A 23,996-nucleotide genomic window follows, 5' to 3' on the forward strand; every position below is an offset into this window, starting at 1 on the left:
GGGCAGGTGCAAATCCTGCTGGAAAATGAAGGAAGCATGAAGTGCTCTGGAAATGTCCTGGTAGACGGCTGTGTTGACTCTGGATTTAATAAAGCACAGTGGACCAAAGTCCTCTTTTCTGATGAGAGCAAATTTTGCATCTCATTTGGAAACCAAGGTCCCAGAGTCTGGAGGAAGAATGGAGAGGCACACAATCCAAGATGCTTGAAGTCCAGTGTGAAGTTTCCACAGTCTGTGTTGGTTTGGGGAGCCATGTCATGGGCTGGTGTTGGTCCACTGTGCTGTCCACTCAACGCAGCCGTCTACCAGGACATTTCCAGAGCACTTCATGCTTCCTTCAGTAGACAAGCTTTATGGAGATGCTGACTTCATTTTCCAGCAGGATTTGCACCTGCCCACACTGCCAAAATAACCAAAACCTGGTTCAATGACCATGGTATCACTGTGTGATTTCATGTAATATTCTAATTTTCTGAGATTTTGAGGTTTTCACAAGCTGTAAGCTATAATCATCAAAATTATAACAAATAAAGGCTTGAGATATCTCACTTTGCATGTAATGAGTCTATATAATATACAAGTTTCACTTTTTTAATGGAATTACTGAAATAAATCAACTTTTTGATGATATTCTAATTATATGACCAGCACCTGTATGTTTTTTTTATATATATATATATATATATATATATATATATATATAGGTTAGTCTTGCCAGCATTATAAGCTCTTTTCCAGGATAAAGTGTGTGGCTCTTAAAAGAGCCTTTGTGTGCTCGCCTCCTCGGCTCTACTTGGAGCTGGTGTACTTGGTGACGGCCTTGGTGCCCTCAGACACGGCGTGTTTGGCCAGCTCTCCGGGCAGCAGCAGACGCACGGCGGTCTGGATCTCTCTCGACGTGATGGTGGAGCGCTTGTTGTAGTGAGCGAGACGAGACGCCTCACCGGCGATGCGCTCGAAGATGTCGTTGACGAAAGAGTTCATGATGCCCATCGCCTTGGAGGAGATGCCGGTGTCAGGATGAACCTGCTTCAGCACTTTGTAGACGTAGATGGCGTAGCTCTCCTTCCTGGACTTTCTGCGCTTCTTTCCGCCCTTCCCGGCGGTCTTAGTGACGGCCTTCTTGGAACCCTTCTTAGGCGCGGACTTGGCTGGTTCAGGCATGATGAGGAATGATCTCAGAGCTGACGAGTCAGTGTGAACTCAGGAGCGACTCTGAGGCTTTTATCCGCTGCACTATGCTAATTTACAAGGAGACGCGGAGTCCTTCTGATAGCCTGTTTTCATTGGCCAAACCCGTAAACTCGTGTTTCACTGGACAACACAAAGCATCACGAGCGGATCGACAGCCAATCACAGGCGGTTAAATGAAAACCCCGCCCACCGTCCCATGTTTGAACCAGAGCCGTTAATTACAATGTTTTTCAACGGCTCTGGTTTGGCCGAACTCATATTGGCGGTTAAATGATAACCCCGCCTACCGTCCCATGTTTGAATGACACAGTTTCCTTTGTTTCATTTCCCGCTCTTTTTATTAATAGTAGTTTGAGAAAATTAGCTTTTCTAGACAAATATTGTGCACCATCGTGTGATTAAAACATCTTATAAACACGTTTAGGGAGCTTGGAGGAAAGAGACCAATAACAGTCTTTTTTTCTTCTTTCATTTTCTACTTTTTCACTTCTGCTAACTTTGGTCCTAATTTTCTTTTTTTCTTTTTGTAAACCACTTTTTAGCATCAGTAAATAGATAAAGATTGTGTAATACAAACATAATATTTTAGGTATCATCTGTTGGGTAAAGAGAATGAAAAACTGCTTAAAGTCTAATACATTACTGTGAAACTTTATGATCTCATTAATAAAGTTGATTCTCCATCCAGAAAACAAAGGACCTTTTCATGCATGAATTATGATAACCTCAGTCAGGATTTTTTCCTAACATGCATAACATAATCAGATTACTTTTTGATGTAAGGAGTAAAGTAATGCATTGCAAGTGACGTACATTACTTGTGATTACTTGTAATGTACATTATGTATTTAATCGCATTGCTTTTTTGATGTTAAAGGGCTCCTATTATGCCTCTTTTCACAAGATGTAAAATAAGTCTCTGATGTCCACAGAGTGTGTATGTGAAGTTTTAGCATAAAATACACACATTTATGTTAAAACAAAGTGAATTTTACAAAATAGGTGCCCTTTAATGCAAATTATATTCTAATAACATAAATACATTTACAGTCAGAAAAGTATTTAAATAATACAGTCACAGTAATAGTACGACCTGTAGCTGAAATATAGCTATTGATGCACGATGTCCAATTTAGTGCACAGATGATTAATCAATTTCCTCCCAATAACTGTGAAATGACTCATTAGATATTGTGATGCAGAGTCAGAGACGTTCGGATCCATTTGCAGTATTTTATTAAGAATGGTCAAACAGGCAGTGGTCAGAGTACAGCGTAGACAATATCGAAGGGAATCCAAGAACATAAACAATACCAGACAGAGGTCGAGGCAGGCAGCAATATCCAGAATCGTAAACGGTAACAGGCAAAAGGTCATGGCAGGCAACAGACAAGGAAACGGGAGTCGATGAACAGTCACAGGTTCAATACATGGCGAATCAATAACAGAGAGTAAATGCTTGGTAATGTTAGCCAGGGCAGAACAAGACTTCACAGTGTGTGAGAGTCAGAGGGCAGTTTATATGGAGAGGAGAATTGGGAACATCTGTGCGGGTGATTAGACCTAGGTAGGGGCTTATGGGAAATGAAGTTCAATACTCCAGTGAAGGTGTTCTTTGATGAATGGAGAGAGCCACAGAGGTGCGATCTATCACAGATATTGCTTGATGGTACAACAATTATTATTATTTTTGTTTTGTTTTTGATGAACAGTCTGAAAGAGACTTTAATGAGATCAGCATCAGTGAGGGTCGAGGGGAGGCTTTGACACAGATGGTGTTTTGGGCCGCTTGAAGCATAAGAACATCATCCAGAGTCTGTCTGTGACTCTCATCTCTGGCCTTATAATCATCATCATCATCATCATAAATATATATACGTCTGATCACATAGTATTAATGTTTTAACTTGTAAAAAATGCATTTAATCGCTCATATTACAACATCAAAAACATGTTCATTGTAATAAAGGATTCGCCATTCATCTCATACCGTATGGAGCATGTGAATGGAAATGATGGACATTATTGTGTTAGATGTTGTTGCTTATCAAAATGAGTTGCTTATCTTTTAAAGCAAGAGACAGCACGGGTCATAATTTCATTTTAACCACTACAAATGCTAATTCACAGCATAGTCCTGTATTTACAATAGTCCATTATGTGAGAGATATATATTTAGACAGATTGTTTTTCTCTTTTAAATGATGCTGTGAACTGAAAGATGAAGATAATGGAGTTTACAGGTACAATCTGAATGGAAATTGTGGCCTGACTAGATTTGGTCCGGTTTGTTCCAGTTTCAGCCAGATCACTCGATCTTCCGTCAGATGTGCTCAGACTATAACAGAAACATTCAATTATGTTGAAACAATTCTAATGTTTTGTTTTGCTGGGTCTGTTGTGCGTAAGAACTTCTTCTGCCGAAACCTGAGAACATCAGGGCCAAAATATGAACATTATTCTAGATCAGTGCTTCTTTATCCTTTTATGATGGACAGATGCACTTTTATGATGGACAGATGCACGTTTATCAGCTTTAAACTGATGGTTGCAAATCACTGCCATTATAAAGCTTGGAAGAGCCAGGATATTTACTAAAATAACTCATAACATTTTAAAGTGAACTACTCCTTTAATAGATTTGATAGAGTGAAGATGATTAAACCTATATCTTTCATTTTCTTGATCAGCTCCTCTCTTTCCTTGCAACTATATGCTCAATAGACTCTAGCAGATTTGTAAGTATCTCAGATATTACATCTTGTATTGATGTTGACTTCATAAAGTATTTAAAGCTCAGGGTTCTCAAGTCTCACGCATTGGCCGTGACACACGCAATTCAACCAGTTCACACGCCACACGTGTTTCTCACGCTGAAAAGGCAATGCCAACCAAGTTGTCCTGCAAGCTTTATATATAACGTTATATACGAGGCGCGGGCACACAGAGTGACGTTTCCTGCCGCCAGCATATCTCGGCCAGATTGCGTTCGTTACTAGGCAACATAGATGCGCAAACACACGGAAGTTGACGGAACATTCTCGGCCACCGTACGTTCGTTACTAGGTAACCAACAACATCGCGCGAACACACGTCGTGATGGAGAAGGAGAAGGTAAGTTGGAAGAAAGCTCGTCTTTCTAGTTACATTAAGGCTACATGTATTAAAGCAGAGTGCTCTGGGTAATATTTTATATCCTGTCAAAACATACATTAAGTTAATCATTGCCATTGCATTTGTATTTTTAAAAGATGTCCCCCTACCCCTGTTATCAAGGCATCAAAATGTGCAACAAACACTTACAACCAAGGGCGTAAAACTTAAAATGGGGGGGGGGGGGGGGGGGGGGGACGGGGGCTTGGGGCTCCATTAGGGCTCCTCCCCTAACCGCATGTGATCTCACTCCAAACTTTTGATAAAACTTGAGAACCCTGAAGCTGACAGAGAGTCTGAGCAAATGTTATTGGTTTAACTTCCTGCACTCATTGAATAGCTAATAAAATCTCCATTCGCTGTTGTAAAAACTGATCCTCTTCTGAATGCTGACTCTCTCTCTCTGAATATATGAAGCCGAATGATGATTCTCTGATGCATCTGTGGATATATGAAGCATTGAGGAGTTTATCTACACACTGTTGAACAACAACCTCCTTAGGTGCAGATTTAACATTCTTAACTTGTAGATAAAAATAGACTTGAGGTGTGGGAAGCAACCAATATAAATAGTCTTACAATAGAGGGACTAACTGGAATTTCTGTAATATCCAGATTCATAACATCTCTAGTTGCTGTCCTACCAAAAATGTGTGACATTATCATTCACAAACCAGCACTCGTTTAGTATTTCTTCTTCTTCTGTTGATGTTTTGGCGGAAACCAGCTTATGGTGCATATTCCCAATATTCCTACTGGGATGGAGTGTGAGGTGATGATATCATGAAAAAATAAATAAATAAAATAAATAATAATAATAATACAAAAAATCGACCTATATTCTATAACTTTGTTATTTTCAGGAAACTTATTCGAGCTTTATAACCTTTATAAGAAGTGTTTAGTACATTCTGTAATGTCAGAGAATTAATGGCAGCAGATTTTAATTCCTCTTTCTCCTCTTTCTCTTCATATGCCCTACAGTTATTCAGCACGTGCTTTACACTGGAAGTCCACAATGATTACACTGACCGGATTCATGTTTTCATCATCTGGAGTGATTTATTAAGAGTAGAGGTTTCAATTCTCAATCGAGATATAACCATTTCCATTATCATAATCAGTTCTTACATGGCCAAATTGTTTATGTATATTATACAATTGTTGTCCTTTGTTTCCTTTATCCCATCTCTCTGACAGCTACTTTAACTTAACCTTTAATTTCTGATTTACTCAAAGGTAAGTGTGTGTCTATATGTGTGTGCTGAAGTAAATTCTGGCACACATACAAATTTGACCCCAATTCTCATTTGGCAGATTCTATACAAACTTTGTAGGACTTAATAAAACTTGCCTAGATTCAGATTTTCCATTCAATATAATTGTAAGTGCAAGTTGTATATAAGTAGTGTTTGATTTCTTCCACCCACTGTAAGGCTCTCTGAATAGCAGCCGCCTCAGTTGCATATACTAATATATCAGTTATTTTTGCAGATTCATATTTAAAGTGAGGAATATACATTGCAGCGTCTGTCTCTTTTGGAACATATTTCTGGTTTTGATTTATTGGCTTAAGCATTTGCAAATAAACTGTTGGCATTGAGAAGAGCCACTGTGGGCTAATATTGATATTACTGATGCCTATCTGTTGAGCCTGCTGTCCAGCCAAAGCTATTCAGATATGTCTGCTCATATTCCCAGCAGTTTTCCAATGTGTGTTTGACTAAGTGAATTGCAAAAAAAACATTTAATACCAGTCAGTGCTTTTAGTAATATTAAACTGCATGGTTTTAACCGTCACAAAAACTTGCGCATAAATATTCCCGCCAGAAAGGGGGGGTGGGGCTTTGGAGGGAAGTTCAGTGATTGGTTGAAATGCTATCAGACTCTAAGCCAATGGGCGACTGGCGCTCTCGTATAAAGACAGGGTGTGGAGCCGCTGCTCTTCATTCAGTTCTTCCACTGTGGAGATTGTAGAAACTGACTGTTAAAATGAGCGGTAGAGGCAAAACCGGCGGCAAAGCTCGAGCGAAGGCCAAGACTCGCTCGTCCAGGGCAGGGCTGCAGTTCCCCGTCGGCCGTGTCCACAGGCTTCTCCGCAAAGGCAACTACGCCGAGCGCGTCGGCGCCGGAGCTCCTGTGTATCTGGCGGCTGTGCTCGAGTATCTGACCGCGGAGATCCTGGAGTTGGCTGGAAACGCCGCTCGGGACAACAAGAAGACTCGCATCATCCCCCGGCACCTGCAGCTGGCGGTGCGCAATGACGAGGAGCTGAACAAGCTTCTGGGCGGAGTGACCATCGCTCAGGGCGGCGTGTTGCCCAACATCCAGGCCGTGCTGCTGCCCAAGAAGACCGAGAAGCCCGCCAAGACCAAATAAGCGCTGCGGTCTCGCGGACCCCAAAGGCTCTTTTAAGAGCCACTCACTCTATCTGACAGAGGGCACTTTTTTTATTAATAACTATAAATACTGCAATCTCAATAGGTTGAGGATAAGAATTTAAGAGTTGCAAATTTAGTCGCAAAACTAGATATCCAACCCAATTGCTGTGCAAAATATCAATGACAAATTATTTGTGTTTTTTTCTGATCACTATAACATCAATACATTAAAAGTATGTTGTAACATTATACCACCAAGGATAAATTAAAACGTTTGACTATATATATATATATATATATATATATATATATATATATATATATTATTTTTTTTTATTTTTTTTAACAATTCTTTAACCAGACAGTTGAACTAACACACTTAACCAGTTTTTAATATTACATATTTAATGAAAAGTAACATTTCATATCCAGCTGTTGCTCTCAGGCAAAATTGTACCATAGAGGAACACAATTATTACCAAACCATCATATCAAGTTATCTCAATCTTCATCTCCATCTTCATCCTCATCTCCATCTTCACTCTCTCCCTGCAGGATTCACTGTCACTATATCCTCCTCATCCTCATATGTGCAGATTTAGTATTTGAATTACTATTCTTATAAGTGCATTACAAAATAATTCAAAAATGCAAATCTATTTAGATAATGTTAACTCTTTTCCTTACAAATATAATATTTGTATCCAACAGTATGTCTGGTATGGCCTTGAGGCAACACAGTTTTCTGTTCTGTCCTCTAAAACATTTGATGATATATAAAGTTCTTTAAAATACTTCTTTACTTACCAGTGAAGGTGACTCATATTTTATGTGGGTAATTAACTGGACGCAAATGAGTAAAAAATGCTATTTTTTCAAAGGGAGAATATGGAGGCATGTGACCTGTGCTCATGTGCTGAAACTAGACACAGAATGGACCCCTGTGGGTCATGTGACCACTTTATGCACTTTCATTGATTAATATTTCTCCCCTGAGAAAGGTTTGGTCAATAAATGAGTGTCTCATTTTAATAAAAATAAACTAAAATAGACTATGTTGCCTGGAGGCCGGGTTAATTGATTATCCAATATCATAAACTATACATCGCTTCAGAAGATTTCCAGTGTAACAGAAACCGATCAAAGTTACTGAGGGTCTTTTGTCCTTTAATATCTGCTCTTACTGAACGATCCTGTGTTTTACATTATCTGTGTGTGTGTGTGTGTGTTAATATCTGGCTGCAGAGTTTTTATACTGACTGTAATGTGATTTTGTTTTGATCCGAGATCTCCACAACCACTGAGAATTAAGGCGAGTATTTCAGAACAAATAAATAACGCAATGTGAGAATAAAGCCTATGGATGTCTTTGTTACACTGAATGATGAGTAAAATAGTCCACGACTGAACAAAGCGTCTTGAGCGGGAAACCCTCCGCTTACTTGAAAAGAGGAAACGCGCAGTCATTGGCTAGCAGTCATAAGCGCGTCACACACTAGCCAATCACAAGCCTCTGCATCATCGCGACACTGTGAGCGCGTGACGGTCCAATGCTATAAAAGCAGGAGGCGTGTAACAGAAATCATTTATTCCAGCACAAGCGGGACCGAGAGAGTAGAAACTGCAGCGATGGCAAGAACCAAGCAGACCGCTCGTAAATCCACCGGTGGCAAAGCCCCGAGGAAGCAGCTCGCGACTAAAGCAGCGCGGAAGAGCGCGCCCGCCACCGGCGGCGTCAAGAAGCCCCATCGGTACCGGCCCGGGACCGTGGCTCTGCGGGAGATCCGCCGCTATCAGAAGTCCACCGAGCTGCTGATCCGCAAACTGCCTTTCCAGCGGCTGGTGAGAGAAATCGCCCAGGACTTCAAGACGGACCTGCGCTTCCAGAGCTCCGCTGTCATGGCCCTGCAGGAGGCCAGCGAGGCTTATCTGGTGGGTCTGTTCGAGGACACCAACCTGTGCGCTATCCACGCCAAGAGAGTCACCATCATGCCCAAGGACATCCAGCTGGCGCGCCGCATCCGCGGAGAGCGCGCTTAAACCCGCCGCCGCTGCTGTGCACGCGCGTCACATCCCAACGGCTCTTTTAAGAGCCACATCACTGACTATAAACGAGACAATTTCTATTTTAACGCTGATTTTGAAGCAGTAGATTTTTATGTAATGTGGGATCTGGATTAAATAAAATAAGTGTGGGCAATTACGAGGGGAAAATAAGCAAATGTTGATTTCCAGACAACGGCTTATCCTAAAACATACAATTGGCCATTTCTGTTTCATCTGATTAAAGTTTATGGCATTTGCATCAGACATCCAGTGATTAACACCACTAAATGTTTCCAAGGCACATATTTTCATTAAGCAGAAAGAAGTTGCCGGTTATAAAGCCTTTTCTTTTCATCATGTAAGCGCATATTATCACATCAGCAAAACCAATATATGCATGAACATGTGAAAGTGAATATTAGCTGGACAAGGTTTTTAGATATTGCCATCTTTGTGGGGACATAATGTCTCTATAATGTTGGATTTACCAGGACGGACACACACACACACACACACACACACACACACAAAGAGGCATAAATAGAAAATTTTCACAGATGCCACTATTCGCAATTTTACTATAAACAATATTGTAATTTGATGTCTTGTGTCCCCCTTTGTTTAATTAGCTAAACTTGTAGAACAGCACTGTTAATTATCAACCAGTACTACTGTAAATCATATTATCTGAATTTTTTAATATATATATTTAATAAATATTTAATATATAACAAGGGAAAGACTCCTGATCGGGGTGGCGGTTAAATGTTTCGAGCTCTATAGTTTGGGGGAGGGGGGCGCGCATGTGACGCGACGCTGGTTTCTGTCAGGTCCTGTAAGCAAGTATAAAAAGCCTCCCTTTAACATTCATTCTTCATTATTACTTGGTCAGCTCAACGATATTGTGTAATATCATGTCTGGAAGAGGCAAAGGCGGGAAAGGGCTCGGAAAAGGAGGCGCGAAGCGTCACCGTAAAGTTCTGCGCGATAACATCCAGGGAATCACCAAACCCGCCATTCGGCGTCTGGCGCGCCGCGGCGGCGTCAAGCGCATCTCCGGGCTGATCTACGAGGAGACCCGCGGTGTGTTGAAGGTGTTCCTGGAGAATGTTATCCGCGATGCCGTCACCTACACCGAGCACGCCAAGAGGAAGACCGTCACCGCCATGGATGTTGTGTACGCGCTGAAGCGACAGGGACGCACCTTGTACGGCTTCGGGGGATAAACGCCTGAAACACGAGAAACCGACGAACCCAACGGCTCTTTTCAGAGCCACACACTCCCTCACTTAAAGAGCCCATGATTTAACAATGTCAACTTTAAGAAATGTATTATTAGCTTTTGTATTGAGTATTGACTAAGTTTTTTGTCTAAAGTTTGGCAATGTATTATATTGAGACTATTAACATATAGTGAGACCTTAAATATAATGTGAATATCACTTTTATCCATTTGCAAATGCAAAGATGTGTTTTACAAAATAAACAAAGACAATTAGGTCAGAAATGGTACCAAATTAAGTTATGTAATTTTATTTTTTCTCACCAAAATAGGCTTTTATTTCCTACTTCTGTAGTTTAAACAGCTTTATGGTTTCATGAATCAATGAAGTTCTGAGGAAAAGCTGTTTTTAAAGGGAGTATGGCTGTTATTAGACTCTTTTCTCCAAAACTCCTTCAAATGTGATTATTTGGGGTTTTAATTAAACGATAGTGCACAATATGTGTCTAGAACCACTTATTTTATCAAAATATTACTAAAATCAATCAATAAATAAAGAGCGGGAAATGAAACAGGCAACTGTGTCGTTCAAACCAGAGCCGTTGAAAAACATTGTAATTAACGGCTCTGGTTCAAACATGGGACGGTAGGCGGGGTTATCATTTAACCGCCTGTGATTGGCCCTCGATCCGCTCGTGATGCTTTGTGTTGTCCAATGAAACACGAGTTAATGGGTTTGGCCAATGAAAACAGGCTATCAGAAGGACTCCGCGTCTCCTTGTAAATTAGCATAGTGCAGCGGATAAAAGCCTCAGAGTCGCTCCTGAGTTCACACTGACTCGTCAGCTCTGAGATTATTTCTCATCATGCCTGAACCAGCGAAGTCCGCGCCTAACGGTGCTGATCCACTTGTCCGTGCGACACTTCTGTCGCGCCGCGCTCCACTATATTCCTATGGGTGACGTCAAGCGACTTTGTCGCACCCGCAAAGCATTCCGGGAAGGCGGCGCTTCATTTGAAAAAATGCTGCGCGTCAAAAAGCTGGCCGATGCCCATCTTTATGCAAATGAAGTCCGTTAAACGCGACGCGTCTATCCAATAGAAGTAGAGCATATGGAGACGGAGGGAAGTCTCTCGCAGGTCCTCTGTTCTAATACGCTACATTTCCCGCTCGGTCAAAACCACGCCCATAGCGGTTAACGCCCATCAACGTACCAATGTGGGGAGGGGTCGCGACACCACGCAACAGTCGTGTCGGTCAAGTGGATCAGCACCGTAAGAAGGGCTCCAAGAAGGCCGTCACTAAGACCGCCGGGAAGGGAGGAAAGAAGCGCAGAAAGTCCAGGAAGGAGAGCTACGCCATCTACGTCTACAAAGTGCTGAAGCAGGTTCACCCTGACACCGGCATCTCCTCCAAGGCGATGGGCATCATGAACTCTTTCGTCAACGACATCTTCGAGCGCATCGCCGGTGAGGCGTCTCGTCTCGCTCACTACAACAAGCGCTCCACCATCACGTCGAGAGAGATCCAGACCGCCGTGCGTCTGCTGCTGCCCGGAGAGCTGGCCAAACACGCCGTGTCTGAGGGCACCAAGGCCGTCACCAAGTACACCAGCTCCAAATAGAGCCGAGGAGGCGAGCACACAAAGGCTCTTTTAAGAGCCACTCACTTTATCCTGGAAAAGAGCTTATAATGGCTATAGATCTATATCGAACCTATTGGAAATCTGAGTTCATTTTCTGAGTTTAAAATGTTAAAGTGTTGATAAGTTCACTTGTAGTAATTTTTTTTTTTTTTAAACCATTTTATGTTTCTAGTGTGATAAATGTCTCAACCAAAACTAGTGACCTGTTAATTATTTTGCAATAATGACAACTGTGTAGTTTAAGAAGGCTTTTAGATTTAATTATTGGTTGGTTAGAAAAAGCTCTTGGTAAATATTTTATGGAATTAGTTTTTTAGTGTTGGATTTACTAACTTAAAAACACTTAAACCAGATTAACTATGCCAGATAAACTATATGTATATTGTAAAAATTGTATTTCATACATTCATTTCTTATTCAAACAGAATCCGGTCATCCAGCATCTCATCCATTCCTCTTTCATCATTATCCTTTACACCAAAAATGTGTTTTAGTTGGACTGATCAATACAGTACAAAGAACATAACAAATGTAGGATGTTGGAAAATAATGCATTTTCTGTTCACCAAATGCTTTTTTAATCTACGCTGCCGTAATCTGCTGTTGTGACGTGTGTGTTCAAGTAAGCCAGATATGAGAAGATTCTGCAATACGTTGTACTTAATATATCATGATGACTCACGAGTATTTGCACTAAATTTACAAACCTATCCAGCAAAGTGAGTAAATATAAGCAACACGCCAAATTGGCTCGTGATCTGACAGCGTTTGCCGCCACAGGTGATTCATTGCTAACCCTGTATATTAGTGCAGACCACTGACCTTCATATCAATATCATAATCAAAATTCATATCGGCGGCTTATTTGTGTCATATACGCCAATATATATGCGACAGGCTCATATCGGCCGATAAAAGCGGCAGACCAATAAATCGGTCAGGCTCTAATTACTAAGAATTAATTAGTCAAACTAATATGGAGCTGGAAACATCAAGCTTTTGATACCTGTTGCTTTTAAAGTAGTTTATTATTATGTGATGCATTTCCAAAAAGAAATGCATGGTCGTAATCTGTTTTAATATCAACACAGTTTTATCTACAAAGCGATTATGGATGTCAACCTGAAGTAATCTCAGTTTCAATGCCTTGCTTTAGAATAGTGTTAAAGGAACCGTATGTAAGATTGTGGCCAAAACTGGTACTGCAATCACTTTCAAATTACTGTAGAGCCGTTATCTTAATGAGGAGAGATAAGATAAAGTCCAAAAGTCGTCAAGAAGTTTATACATCTTAAATCTATAGGTTATCAGTAACGCACTGGATTATAGCTCTTTCGTTGTTTGTACAGAACCCAATGCACCTGCAGATGATCCGTTTCTCATGTATTCTTCTCAGTCATGTGACTATTTTTCTAGACAGATAAAAATAGCAATAATAAACAAGTATGAACTAGACAGAGGAAGTTATTATGTTTCATAACACAAGTGCAGCGACAATTGATACTACCCTATGTGAAGGCTTTTCATTGTTTTATTCATAATATTCTGATATCCTGGGTCTATGTTTTGATGATCTTTAACAGAGTAGGCTACAACAAGGTTCAAGGGTCTGTTATTGTCAATGAAGGAACGAAACTAAGTACTAAGGTCCCGGTCAAAACACAGGATAAAAACATTGACCAATAAAAACATTAGAAACTATGGTGTATGTCTAAGCAGCTTTGTCAATAAATAGCATAATAGCAATAAAAATCTAGAATAGACAATGCAAGAATAAAAACTGTAATAATTAGTAATAAATTAGGATATAAATAGTCAAATATTATTATGCAAAACGTAAAAATTATTTATAAAAGAATAAACAGAAACTTTTATTACACATGCCCGTATCGATATTATTGCACACAGAGTAGAAGATCAAGGATTTGCCAGTCGAATAGCCTCTGTTCCTGAGCCTATAGTTGTTCTTGCCCGGATGGAGCGCAACCTTCTTCCTGAGGGAACTGGGACAAACAGTCCATAGGCAGGAAGAGTCCAACTCACTGCATTCACGCTTATTAAATGTGACTTGTGGACAAATAGAGAGATGTTTAAATAAACTATTTGTAAAGAAATCTTTTTTTTGTCTTTTTTTTAAATATGTAACACTGTAATTCATGTTTTTTGCCTTGTGTCTCAGAATGGTCATTTGAACAGGTTTCACAAATAATAAATCGAATGTTACAGGTGCCTTTAGGCTACCTGAACTTATTTACATTTTGTGGAGTTCGTTATGAACTGTATATTAGCCTATGTTACAAAAACAATGTAATTTCACTAGAGCACATTTTTAATCAAGTCATCTTCATTGGCCATGTTTGTTGAATTGTGTGAGTGATATTTGAAGAGTGTGTTATCATTTTGACCCAGAGAAGATGAATATCAGGATTCGTTGGGTTTGATCGTGACGTTCAGCAGATACAGATCAACACATACAAATTATCATTTAATATCTTCACAGTGTTTTGATGTATCAGGTTTTGATGACTTTTTGTCATGAGTTTCAAGTGAATTGGATCAAACGGTCGAGGCACAGATACACACCGTCACACACACTGATGTCTATATGAGGATTTATTACACACAGTTATTCTGACATGATATTTCAGTGACAGAAGTTCAGCTGTGTTATTAAGCGTGCAGGGCAACCACCCAGTAGAGCATTACAGTAATCTAGCCTTGAGGTCATGAACGCATGAACTAATTGTTCCGCATTTGTCAATGAGAGCATATGGCGTAATTTAGATATATTTTTAAGATGGAAAAATGCGGTTTTACAGATACTAGACACGTGACTTTCAAATGAAAGATTGGTATCAAAGAGCACACACACACACACACACACACACACACACACAGGTTCCTGACCGACGACGAAGACTTAACAGAGCAACCATCAAGAGTTAGACAGTATTCTAGGTTATTATGTGAGGAAGTTTTTTGTCCAATAATTAGAATCTCTGTTTTTTCAGAATTAAGTAGTACAACCACGATCGGATGATAAGAGCAAATCATTTATAATGGTTTATTTTTTTATTTTTTTACCATTTATTATGGTACGGTCTAAATCCTGACTGAAAATCATCGCAGATATAATTTATTTCTAAAAAGGAACATAGTTGTGAAGATACTGCCTTTTCTAGTATCTTTGACAGAAAAGGTAGATTCGAGATCGGCCTGTAATTGACTAATTCTGTACGATCAAGTTGTGTTTTTTTAACAAGGCCCAGCAAACATTTGGACGTTTAATGTCCGTTGAAAAGACGTCCGTCCGAGACGTCCCGTCATGGTTGAAAAATAGTTCCAAAATGAAAGTTGAACCGACGTCTTTGACGTCGTCTGGCCGTGAATTCCACGTCTTTTCTGGCCGTGATTTCCACGTCTTTTCTGCGCGTCCCTGGACGTCTAAATGGGTTTATTTATTTTTTTAGTTCTTCTGGATGTTTATAAGATGTGTTGCTGCCAAATGTATGTGTATATATAATCCTGCATATAATCACACCCATATTGTGTAACATCGTGAAAGGCAGTCATTTAGGCTATTTTTACACATCTTAACTTGACAAAGGTTCTAAAAAGGTCCAAAATCGGTCCGGTCAGACCTGGACGTCTATAAAACCGTTTAATCACGTGTACATCAACACATTATTTGTGGACAAAAGCAAAAAATAGTGCTATAATTTAGCATAACATTTTATTGTGAATATTACATTTGAAATGTCTTCCAGTTGTTAAACAGCTATTATTCAAAAAAGATAATAGAAATAGTACAATGTGGTAAATTCTGTGGTAATGGCATTTTCTCTAACAGTTTCACATTAAGGTTAAGCAGACATTAATCAAACCAGAATATAACAAAAGTACAGGAACAGTCAACGCATTCTATTTTTAGAGTCTTATAATATGCCATCATTGATGAATAGAAGTCAGAGCTGTGGCAGTACTAAGTTTCAGTTACTAACAGTCTTGCATTACTGTTAAACAGCCATAAATAAAAGTTTTTAGAGTCTATTAAGTTTGTTTATGGCTTTATGGTTTTTGTTTTGTTTATGGCTCATTTTTTAAATCCACCACCCTCAGCGGTTCCTGGAGCGTTCTTCAGGTGTTCCTCCGCTGCTGCATCTATGTCTGAGTCTGTAGCATTTGGGCTCCACGACCACCTCATCACCGCATCTGAGGAAAGAGAATATGGTTTAAAAAAAAAGAGAAAAAGGCTAATTTCTAGGTAAATTACGTACTTTTTTTTTGAAAATGTCGGAAAATAACCATGTTATTTTACTGAATAAACGGTCCGTGGAGCACAAACGAGTTGCGCAGTTTCGTTCCGCTTTCATTTTTAATTTTTTATTTTTTGCGATGTTTTAACAATGTTTTAACAATGTTGCGGTCGCGCCAGCGCGACCTATAACAAAATTTGGTCTCACCGGCAGAAAAAATGGTTCTACCAGACTCTCGTACATAAATGTAAAATTAAATAAAATAAAATTTGTACAGAGAGTCTGGCCCATGCAAGCGTTAACTTCATTGAAGGCGGGTACTCTGTTGAAACAGAGAATGTCTAATGTTACATTTATAATACAAAATGTACTTACCCAACAGCAGATTTTTAGTAATTCGGCAACACACCAATGCACCCTCAAATCCTGCTCGCCTCGTGGTTGTAGAAAAACGGGAAAATGGCTACTTTATCGCTTTATCGCGAGATAATATATCATATCGTGGGATTTTGCAATATCGCGAGATTTGCTACAACATCCCGGTGGCACAGTTTTGACGTGTAAAGCAGTGTACGTCTTTTCAAAACCTCTTAAAACTACTTGGGGCACTTAAATTAATTATTGCAGTGTCAACCAAGGTGTAAGCATAATACTTTTGCATATTTCATAAGGATTTCATAGAGGGTCATGATGGACTATAAATGCACGTGTAAAGGACGTCACCTACTGGACGTCCACTTAAAACGACTTTAAATGCAGTGGCTTTGCAATCAATTAACCACACTGGGCACTTTGTGATTATAATTTATTTTAAACAAGATAAAGTAAATATATTTACTTTGTATACAAATCGTGTATTTCATAAAGATAATTCCTGTTTTTTTCTGTCTTGCTTGACAAGACGTGTAAAGGACGTCAGTGGACGTCTTCACAACCTCTTAAAAACTACTTGGGCAATTAAATTAATTATTGCAGTATTAACCATGCAAGGATTAAGCACAGCTTTTGCATATTTCACAAGGATTTCATAGAGGGTCATGAATGCACGTGTAAAAGACGTCACCAGGTGACGTCCTCTCACCCGATACACTATATATTGAACTACACGTAGCTAAAAGTCTAAATAACAATTATACATGCAACCCCAGAGAACTGTAGACATGTACAAATGTATCTGAATGCATTTTTAGGAAATGTTCTGTGTTACATATTTTTACCGATTTATGCCGTCCTACCGCGACTATTTTTGGCCAGGGACACGACGTTGCCGTCGGACCAATGTTTGCTGGGGGGGTTTAATCATAGCCAGCTAAAAGGTTTTTAGTACGTATCCTAATGACAAAGATGAATTAATGTTATTAAGAATTAACATTCTGACTCATTCTGCTAGCACAGGACACACACACACACACACACACACACACACACACACACACACACACACACACACATACATATATATAACAGTAATTATATATAAATATAAATTATGTAAAGGTAAAAGATAATATAATAGTTAAATACAACTTTGCACTTTCTAGTCTCTCCAGTTTCAACTTCATGGTTTCACAATTTCTAATGTCTATCTTCTGAAAACTTGCATTAACTTTTCCTTTCAGTGAACATGTAGACTGATTTGCTGAGCATTGTATTAACCTTCTCTCAACCTTTACTCCAACACACACTGACACTGCCTGTTGATATTGTTTTAAAATCACATCTTACCTGGAGTCTCTGTTCCTGATATGGTAAGAAGTCTGAGGCTGTTATAGTTAAAGTTCTGCTACTGAGGAAATATCTCATGAAAAAGTGTGTGTGTTGGTTGGAGGGGAGGGGGCCCAGTGGTCATTGCCCCTTTGACCTTGAAATGCTTTCTGGCAGTATACAATCATATTTGGCAGTATTCTGTGTTTGTGTGGCTACAGTGCCAGGGCTGAATTGTTGTCCCAGTCCGCTCCTGCATATAGGCCTACAATATACATCATATTCTGTATCAGATTATGTTATCTTATCACACACCTGGACTTAATAAATAAGCAAATATAGCAGACAATATAATCAGGCAGATTAAATTACTGTAAATTTCTTGGTCATTCGGCCAAATAAAATCCAATATATATACATATGTTTTATGTCATTGTAAAGCCTTTCTTTTTTTTGCTGCTTGCAACAAGTCCAAGAACATTGCTGTATTCGCCTCGTTTCTGGGTTTCACTCTTGTACCGATCGGTCTCTCTCTGACCAGAGTCAAGCCAAAATCACAATTGTCATGAGAACGGACCCGCAAGGTGTATGTCGAAATGGAAGGCACCAATCTTCCTGGGACAGCGGGCCGGATGTGTTGATACCTGATTCTCTTGGATCAGACGCTGGGTCACAACTTTTGAGTTTTCCAGAGAGCCCCTCGAAGTCTCACTGAGCATTTTCCAAATATGTGTGACCATATGCTAGGTTGTGAGAGTTGCGCACCTGAACGGTCTGTCCCACGAGAGCTTGTGTCCGACGCATTCTCTCTCTTTTAGGCCTAATATGAGTTATGAATTATGGTACCGAACGGTACATTTCCAAAGCCGCACTCTGAAAACTTATTCCATACAAAAAAATTAGGCTCATCACGATCGCATTGAGACGGTCACTGATTACCAATGGGTAATTTCCCTGCTTGTGCTGTGACATAAGGGTGAGAAATGTACGAAAAAAAAAAAAAAAAAAAAAAAAAAATCGCACAAATATGAACATCTTATGCACTAAGGCTCATATTTGACTGCTCTCGTCAATTTTTTTTGCTCTTTCACTATTTTGTGGTTTCTATGTGTACGAATGGGTCATTCGGCTGTTTTTACTGTGACACAAGGGTGAGTAATGTGCGGAATTTAAAAAATCTCTCAAATATGAACATTTATCAGGCCCAGCTCCGTTCCACAGAACCTCTTTTTCCTCGGCCCACATCTCCACGCAAAGAATGACGGCTCTGTAGTGGCCCAAAGACAAGGGCCACACACTGGCCATAGCTGGCAAAACGTACCCTGACTACGTTGGTCCAAAGTGCAAAACGTAGAGGGGTTACAATAATGGACTGTTAAAAAAATTTTGCCTATTCTTGTCCTATTGTTTTCCGTCCGAGTCACGTGACTTTCAAGATTCCGGCTGTGAGAACAAAAAACATGGCGGACATTTCTTTCATTTTTAGTGAAAAAATCTATATTTTGAGTTAGTTTCTGCATAAAAATAAGTTTTGATTACATTTCTAGCGAGAAATATATATTTTATTTTCATAATATTCACTCAGTGAATGTACATAATCACTCGCTTGCTCGTTGTTGCGAAGATTTTTTAGATCTCGCCAGAATAATGTGAAACTGAAACGTTTTGGTTGAGTCACGTGACTTCAAGAAGGATGGGGAGTGGGTTGATCGATCTATCTATCTATCTATCTATCTATCTATCTATCTATCTATCTATCTATCTATCTATCTATCTATCTACTGTATGTGTGAAGGAGAGAGATGATCTGTCAAGCTTTTACAAACACAGCATGTGTTCTCTGGTTTGCTACAAAGTGGGAGTCTTTCAGGCCTTTGAACTTTTTTTTAATATACTGTATAACAACATAAACATAGCTTATGGAACAAAACAATGGGATTGAACATTTCCTTAATTCTTGGTGTTCTCCTCCGTCACCCACTGTGGCGGGCAAGTTTTTAGGTCTTTACATCAGCCATGAATTAAATTCAAAACAAACATGACAAGGTTAAGGGCAATGAGGAACAGCAAGCCAGCCCTTCATTCAGTAGGTTTATAAACTTACAGTAACCTGATAACAGTCAATTGCCTGCCTATGGTAATATTTTGGTTAAGGTTTGAATATGCATTACCTACGGTGTAGCCATTTATTTGAAATCATATACCCAGGGTTCTCAAGTTTTATCAAAAGGTTGGAGTGAGATCACGTGCGGTTAGGGGAGGAGCCCTAATGGAGCCCCCCACCCCCCCCCCCACCCCATTTTACCCATTGTTCATAATTAACCAGCACAAATTGAAATTATAACAATTGGTAAATCTGATAAATGACAGAGCAATTCAACATCACATCAAATATACTCTTTAATGTTATATTTCAAAATTGCAAATATACAAAAATTACACAAATATAACAAATTGCTCCAAACAGTTTGGAAAAACAAATCTTTTTTTGCATTTTGAATGTGTCTAGTCGAAATGGTATAATGATTTATTGTGTGGTGGGACATTGTGAACAAATGACATATTAGAGTATTAGGGTGTGTGTGTGTGTGTGTGTGTGTGTGTGTGTGTGTACACAAGAGTACACACTCCAGCTTATGAAATGTGTTTTGTAAGTGTTTGTTGCACATTTTGATGCCTTGATAACAGGGGTAGGGGGACATCTTTGAAAAATACAAATGCAATGGCAATGATTAACTTAATGTATGTTTTGACAGGATATAAAATATTACCCAGAGCACTCTGCTTTAATACATGTAGCCTTAATGTAACTAGAAAGACTATATAGTATAATATATAATTTAAAATAAAATGAAGAAATACAAACTGAGCCAAAGCTTCTGGCCTGGTTCAAGTGGTTGCAAAGTAGTTGTAGAGTTTTTGACTGCATCAATAATAATATATACGATGGGCTATATATATTAAATGTTCTAGCCTAAAAATGTTAGACGAGCTTTCTTCCAACTTACCTTCTCCTTCTCCATCACGACGTGTGTTCGCGCGATGTTGTTGGTTACCTAGTAACGAACGTACGGTGGCCGAGAATGTTCCGTCAACTTCCGTGTGTTTGCGCATCTATGTTGCCTAGTAACGAACGCAATCTGGCCGAGATATGCTGGCGGCAGGAAACGTCACTCTGTGTGCGTGCGCCTCGTATATAACGTTATATATAAAGCTTGCAGGACAACTTGGTTGGCATTGCCTTTTCAGCGTGAGAAACACGTGTGGCGTGTGAACTGGTTGAATTGCGTGTGTCTCACGGCCAATGCGTGAGACCTCTGCTGTGAAGGTATCCATTGTAAAAGACCTCTGCAATTTGCTGCACAATAATAGTCTTGAAAATGTAGTCATGAAAGACCTCTTTTGGATTTTTGTAAATGCCTTTAACCAATGTGTTACTTTAGTATCCCAATGTCAACATCTAATCAAAATTCAATGTAAAGAAAAAGGAAATCCTTGCTCAGAATAAATTGGTGATTATGTCCAACATATGTCTCTCCATTATGGCAGTCAGGTTTATCTGCCTTAAGCACCACATAACTGAACCAATACACAAACACTGTAAAACTTGAACTAAAAGCTCAGTGCCAAAAAGTGTCCGCCCTCTTATGGGCCTGATGTGATAGCACATTTTGATAAGTGAAACTCAGTCTCAGTTATTTTATTTTTTCATTGTAGATCTCCGTTCCCTTGTGCTGTTTAGCGTGTATGTTTAAACTTTAGGCAGCATGCAACATATCATTATTTAGTTTGATTCTAAACAATTAATCCATCCAGTTAATCTCATGGTACCCACATGCACCAAATTATAATTCATTTAGATTTGAGCAAGAGCTTTGCACAAAATAAATTAAAGGCAAGCCACATATTATAGATGGCTATCCCAAATACAACCCGTACAGTTAAGTGGCTGAAGCAATTATGGATGTTAAATGGACTTGCACTTATATAGCGCTTTTATACTTTCTGGGACAACTCAAAGTACTTTTACAATGTTCATCACTACCACCCTTTTACACACACATTCATACAGCACTGTTTGCAGACAGGCTTTGGAGATTGGATTCCCACGTATTCACACACCCAATGACACACTGGGGGGAAAGTGTGGGTTCAGTGTCTTGCCCAAGGACACTTCAACACACTGAGCCACAGCCGCCCACAAATACAAGCCAAGGCTATTACTTTAAGTTTTGAAGTACTAAGAATTAGGCTATTCCAATCAAAACTATGATAAATTGTACATACCAGAGTGAACAGGGCTCCCATTCCACTAACTTCATTTGGATCCCCTGTAAAAACATCTGTCACGGTTGTTGAATGCATTGTTTCCTGTCAATGCGGGGGTTGTGTTGATTGAGCCAGGGGTGACCCAAGACAATGGGTGTGTGATGGGAGTCCATGATGTAGAACGATATAGACTCTGCATGATTCCCTGAGGTGATGAGCGTGATGTTCTCGGTGGTCTGGGAGATAGCTGGTAGTGACCGTCCATTGAGTGCATGTACGGTGATTCTCTGGGGAAGTGCTCTGAGTGGAACTTGAAGCTGTTGTGCAAAGGTGCGATCCATGAAATTACCTTCAGCCCCGGAGTCCACAAGTGCGGTGCAGTGGTGATCGTGGACAGACCATCTAAGTCTTACCGGGAGGATGGTGGATGTAGATGAGGACTTTTCGGCGGAGATCCCACCTGATAGTAGCCTCATGCTTACTATCGGGCTTGGCCTTTTACCGGGCAGTTGTATGCAAAATGTCCCGCTCCCCCGCAGTACAGGCAAAGGCCTTGGGACCTCCGCCTCTCTCTCTCCTCCCGGGAAAGCCGAGCTCGACCCACCTGCATGGGCTCGGGATCGGAGGGATCGGCCGCGTCCATGCCGCTGGACCGCTGGTGTTCCACCCCCCCACGAGGCAGGCTGGGTGGAGCGCGTGGTCCGACCCGGGCTAGTCGAGCGTCCACCCTCAGAGCCAGGTCGATAAGTCCGTTCAGTGAGGGGGGTAGGTCCAGGGCGTAGATCTCCCTCTGGACGCGGTCGGCCAGCCCATGCAGGAACCTATCCCACTGCGCTTCCTCGTTCCAGCGACACTCGGCCGCCAGGGTCTTGAACTCGATGGCATAGTCCGAAACAGATCGTTCCCCCTGGAGTAGTTCTGACAAGACCCTGGCAGCCTCTCTCCCCGCGACCGCGCGGTCGAAAACTCGTCTCATCTCTGTTGAGAGCTCCTGGAACGAGGAACAGCATGGCTCTTGGTTCTCCCACACCGCCGTCCCCCATAGTGCCGCTCTCCCAGTCAGTAAGGTTAATACAAACGCCACTTTAGTCTCCTCCCTTTCGAAGGTCCGGGGCTGGAGTGCGAAATGCATACCGCATCCATCCTTTGAATACTTGCGCGAACAAAGTCCTCCATCGTTGCTGCGGCGCCACCTGCTGCTTCCATGGTAGGCCTCGGATTGTTCTGTCATGATAGAAACAAGACTGGAAGCAAACGCAGGTTTCTTAATATTTAATAAACTCAGAACAACACAAACACAGTCTCAGATCCACTGGTGGGCGGCGACTCAGGCTCGTGCAGGGACTAGATGGTCTGTGGTGCGCTGGTGCAGTAAGGTGAAGAATCCAAATCCCGGTGCTGGAGTGCGGTGAAACCGAATGACGAAAAACACGAACAGCAGGAAGACACGGCGAGGCGAACACTGACACGGCAAACTCCACGGGACCTCAAACAAACAATCCGACACTGGAACAGAGAATGGTGTGAGTATATGAAGGGAACGGGAATGAATTGCAGCTGTGAACAGTGATGGTGATGATAATGATTATCAGCTGGAGCGCTGACAGACACGTGAGCGGGACAACGCCCACTCACACATAAACAAACACAGACACGAGACGAAAAGGAAACAATGCATTCAACAACCGTGACAACATCAAAGTTGGGGGGTTAAGTGGTTTCCAGTTGGGGTGCTGCAATTCCACCGAGAGCAGAGTACATCTAAGACTTTTAATTATTGTAAAGCTAACCTTCTGCATTTTGCAGCGGATCACCCTCTTCACTGGGTAGTAAGGTTCCCCTTCTAGGATCCCATGGTGACATTCTGAAAGAGCAAAAAAAGTACATGAGTTTGACCTCATACATCTTCATCAATGTATTAAAAAATGATTTTGACAGGCAACACATGATGTATTTATGACTTAAGTATATCTGGCTAAGGCAAAAGAATCACTGTATTTGAAGTATTTGAAATGGTGAAATGTAAATCTAGGAAAGCTTAATAACCTTTGGGTGATTGTATCCCCCTCAGTTTCTTCCTTGTAGACATGTCTGAGGCTGCAGAATTCTTCTGCTTCTTTTTGTT

General features: G+C 40.5%; 5 protein-coding genes across 5 annotated transcripts; 4 read left to right on the forward strand and 1 right to left on the reverse strand.

Annotated features, from left to right (window-relative positions):
• Positions 1 to 709: 709 nt before the first annotated feature.
• Positions 710 to 1,186, reverse strand: LOC311079411 (histone H2B-like). The gene has a single exon (XM_084108807.1). It carries the CDS (start codon positions 1,162 to 1,164, stop codon positions 790 to 792), a length of 375 nt encoding a protein of 124 aa, XP_083964933.1. The 5' UTR covers positions 1,165 to 1,186; the 3' UTR covers positions 710 to 789.
• Positions 1,187 to 6,329: 5,143 nt separating this feature from the next.
• Positions 6,330 to 6,966, forward strand: LOC311079408 (histone H2A-like). Its single transcript, XM_084108804.1, has one exon. The coding sequence runs from the start codon at positions 6,340 to 6,342 to the stop codon at positions 6,724 to 6,726; it is 387 nt and encodes a 128-aa protein (XP_083964930.1). The 5' UTR covers positions 6,330 to 6,339; the 3' UTR covers positions 6,727 to 6,966.
• A 1,365-nt stretch (positions 6,967 to 8,331) lies between these two features.
• LOC311079403 (histone H3.2) lies at positions 8,332 to 9,149 on the forward strand. The gene has a single exon (XM_084108799.1). The coding sequence runs from the start codon at positions 8,358 to 8,360 to the stop codon at positions 8,766 to 8,768; it is 411 nt and encodes a 136-aa protein (XP_083964925.1). The 5' UTR covers positions 8,332 to 8,357; the 3' UTR covers positions 8,769 to 9,149.
• A 523-nt stretch (positions 9,150 to 9,672) lies between these two features.
• On the forward strand, positions 9,673 to 10,307 carry LOC311079415 (histone H4). Its single transcript, XM_084108811.1, has one exon. The coding sequence runs from the start codon at positions 9,689 to 9,691 to the stop codon at positions 9,998 to 10,000; it is 312 nt and encodes a 103-aa protein (XP_083964937.1). The 5' UTR covers positions 9,673 to 9,688; the 3' UTR covers positions 10,001 to 10,307.
• A 906-nt stretch (positions 10,308 to 11,213) lies between these two features.
• LOC311079948 (histone H2B-like) lies at positions 11,214 to 13,768 on the forward strand (the record flags this gene model as incomplete). Its single annotated transcript, XM_084109674.1, has 1 exon — positions 11,214 to 13,768. One exon carries the CDS (start codon positions 11,214 to 11,216, stop codon positions 11,619 to 11,621), a length of 408 nt encoding a protein of 135 aa, XP_083965800.1. The 3' UTR covers positions 11,622 to 13,768.
• Between the last annotated feature and the right edge of the window lie 10,228 nt (positions 13,769 to 23,996).

This window comes from Abramis brama, assembly GCF_963993115.1.
Source record: "Abramis brama genome assembly, chromosome: 3".
NCBI lineage: Eukaryota > Metazoa > Chordata > Actinopteri > Cypriniformes > Leuciscidae > Abramis > Abramis brama.

Excerpts from the sequence above, each read along its gene's own strand:
- LOC311079403 (XM_084108799.1), top strand. The coding sequence starts at position 8,358 with ATGGCAAGAACCAAGCAGACCGCTCGTAAATCCACCGGTGGCAAAGCC.
- LOC311079415 (XM_084108811.1), top strand. The coding sequence starts at position 9,689 with ATGTCTGGAAGAGGCAAAGGCGGGAAAGGGCTCGGAAAAGGAGGCGCG.
- LOC311079411 (XM_084108807.1), bottom strand. The coding sequence starts at position 1,164 with ATGCCTGAACCAGCCAAGTCCGCGCCTAAGAAGGGTTCCAAGAAGGCC.
- LOC311079408 (XM_084108804.1), top strand. The coding sequence starts at position 6,340 with ATGAGCGGTAGAGGCAAAACCGGCGGCAAAGCTCGAGCGAAGGCCAAG.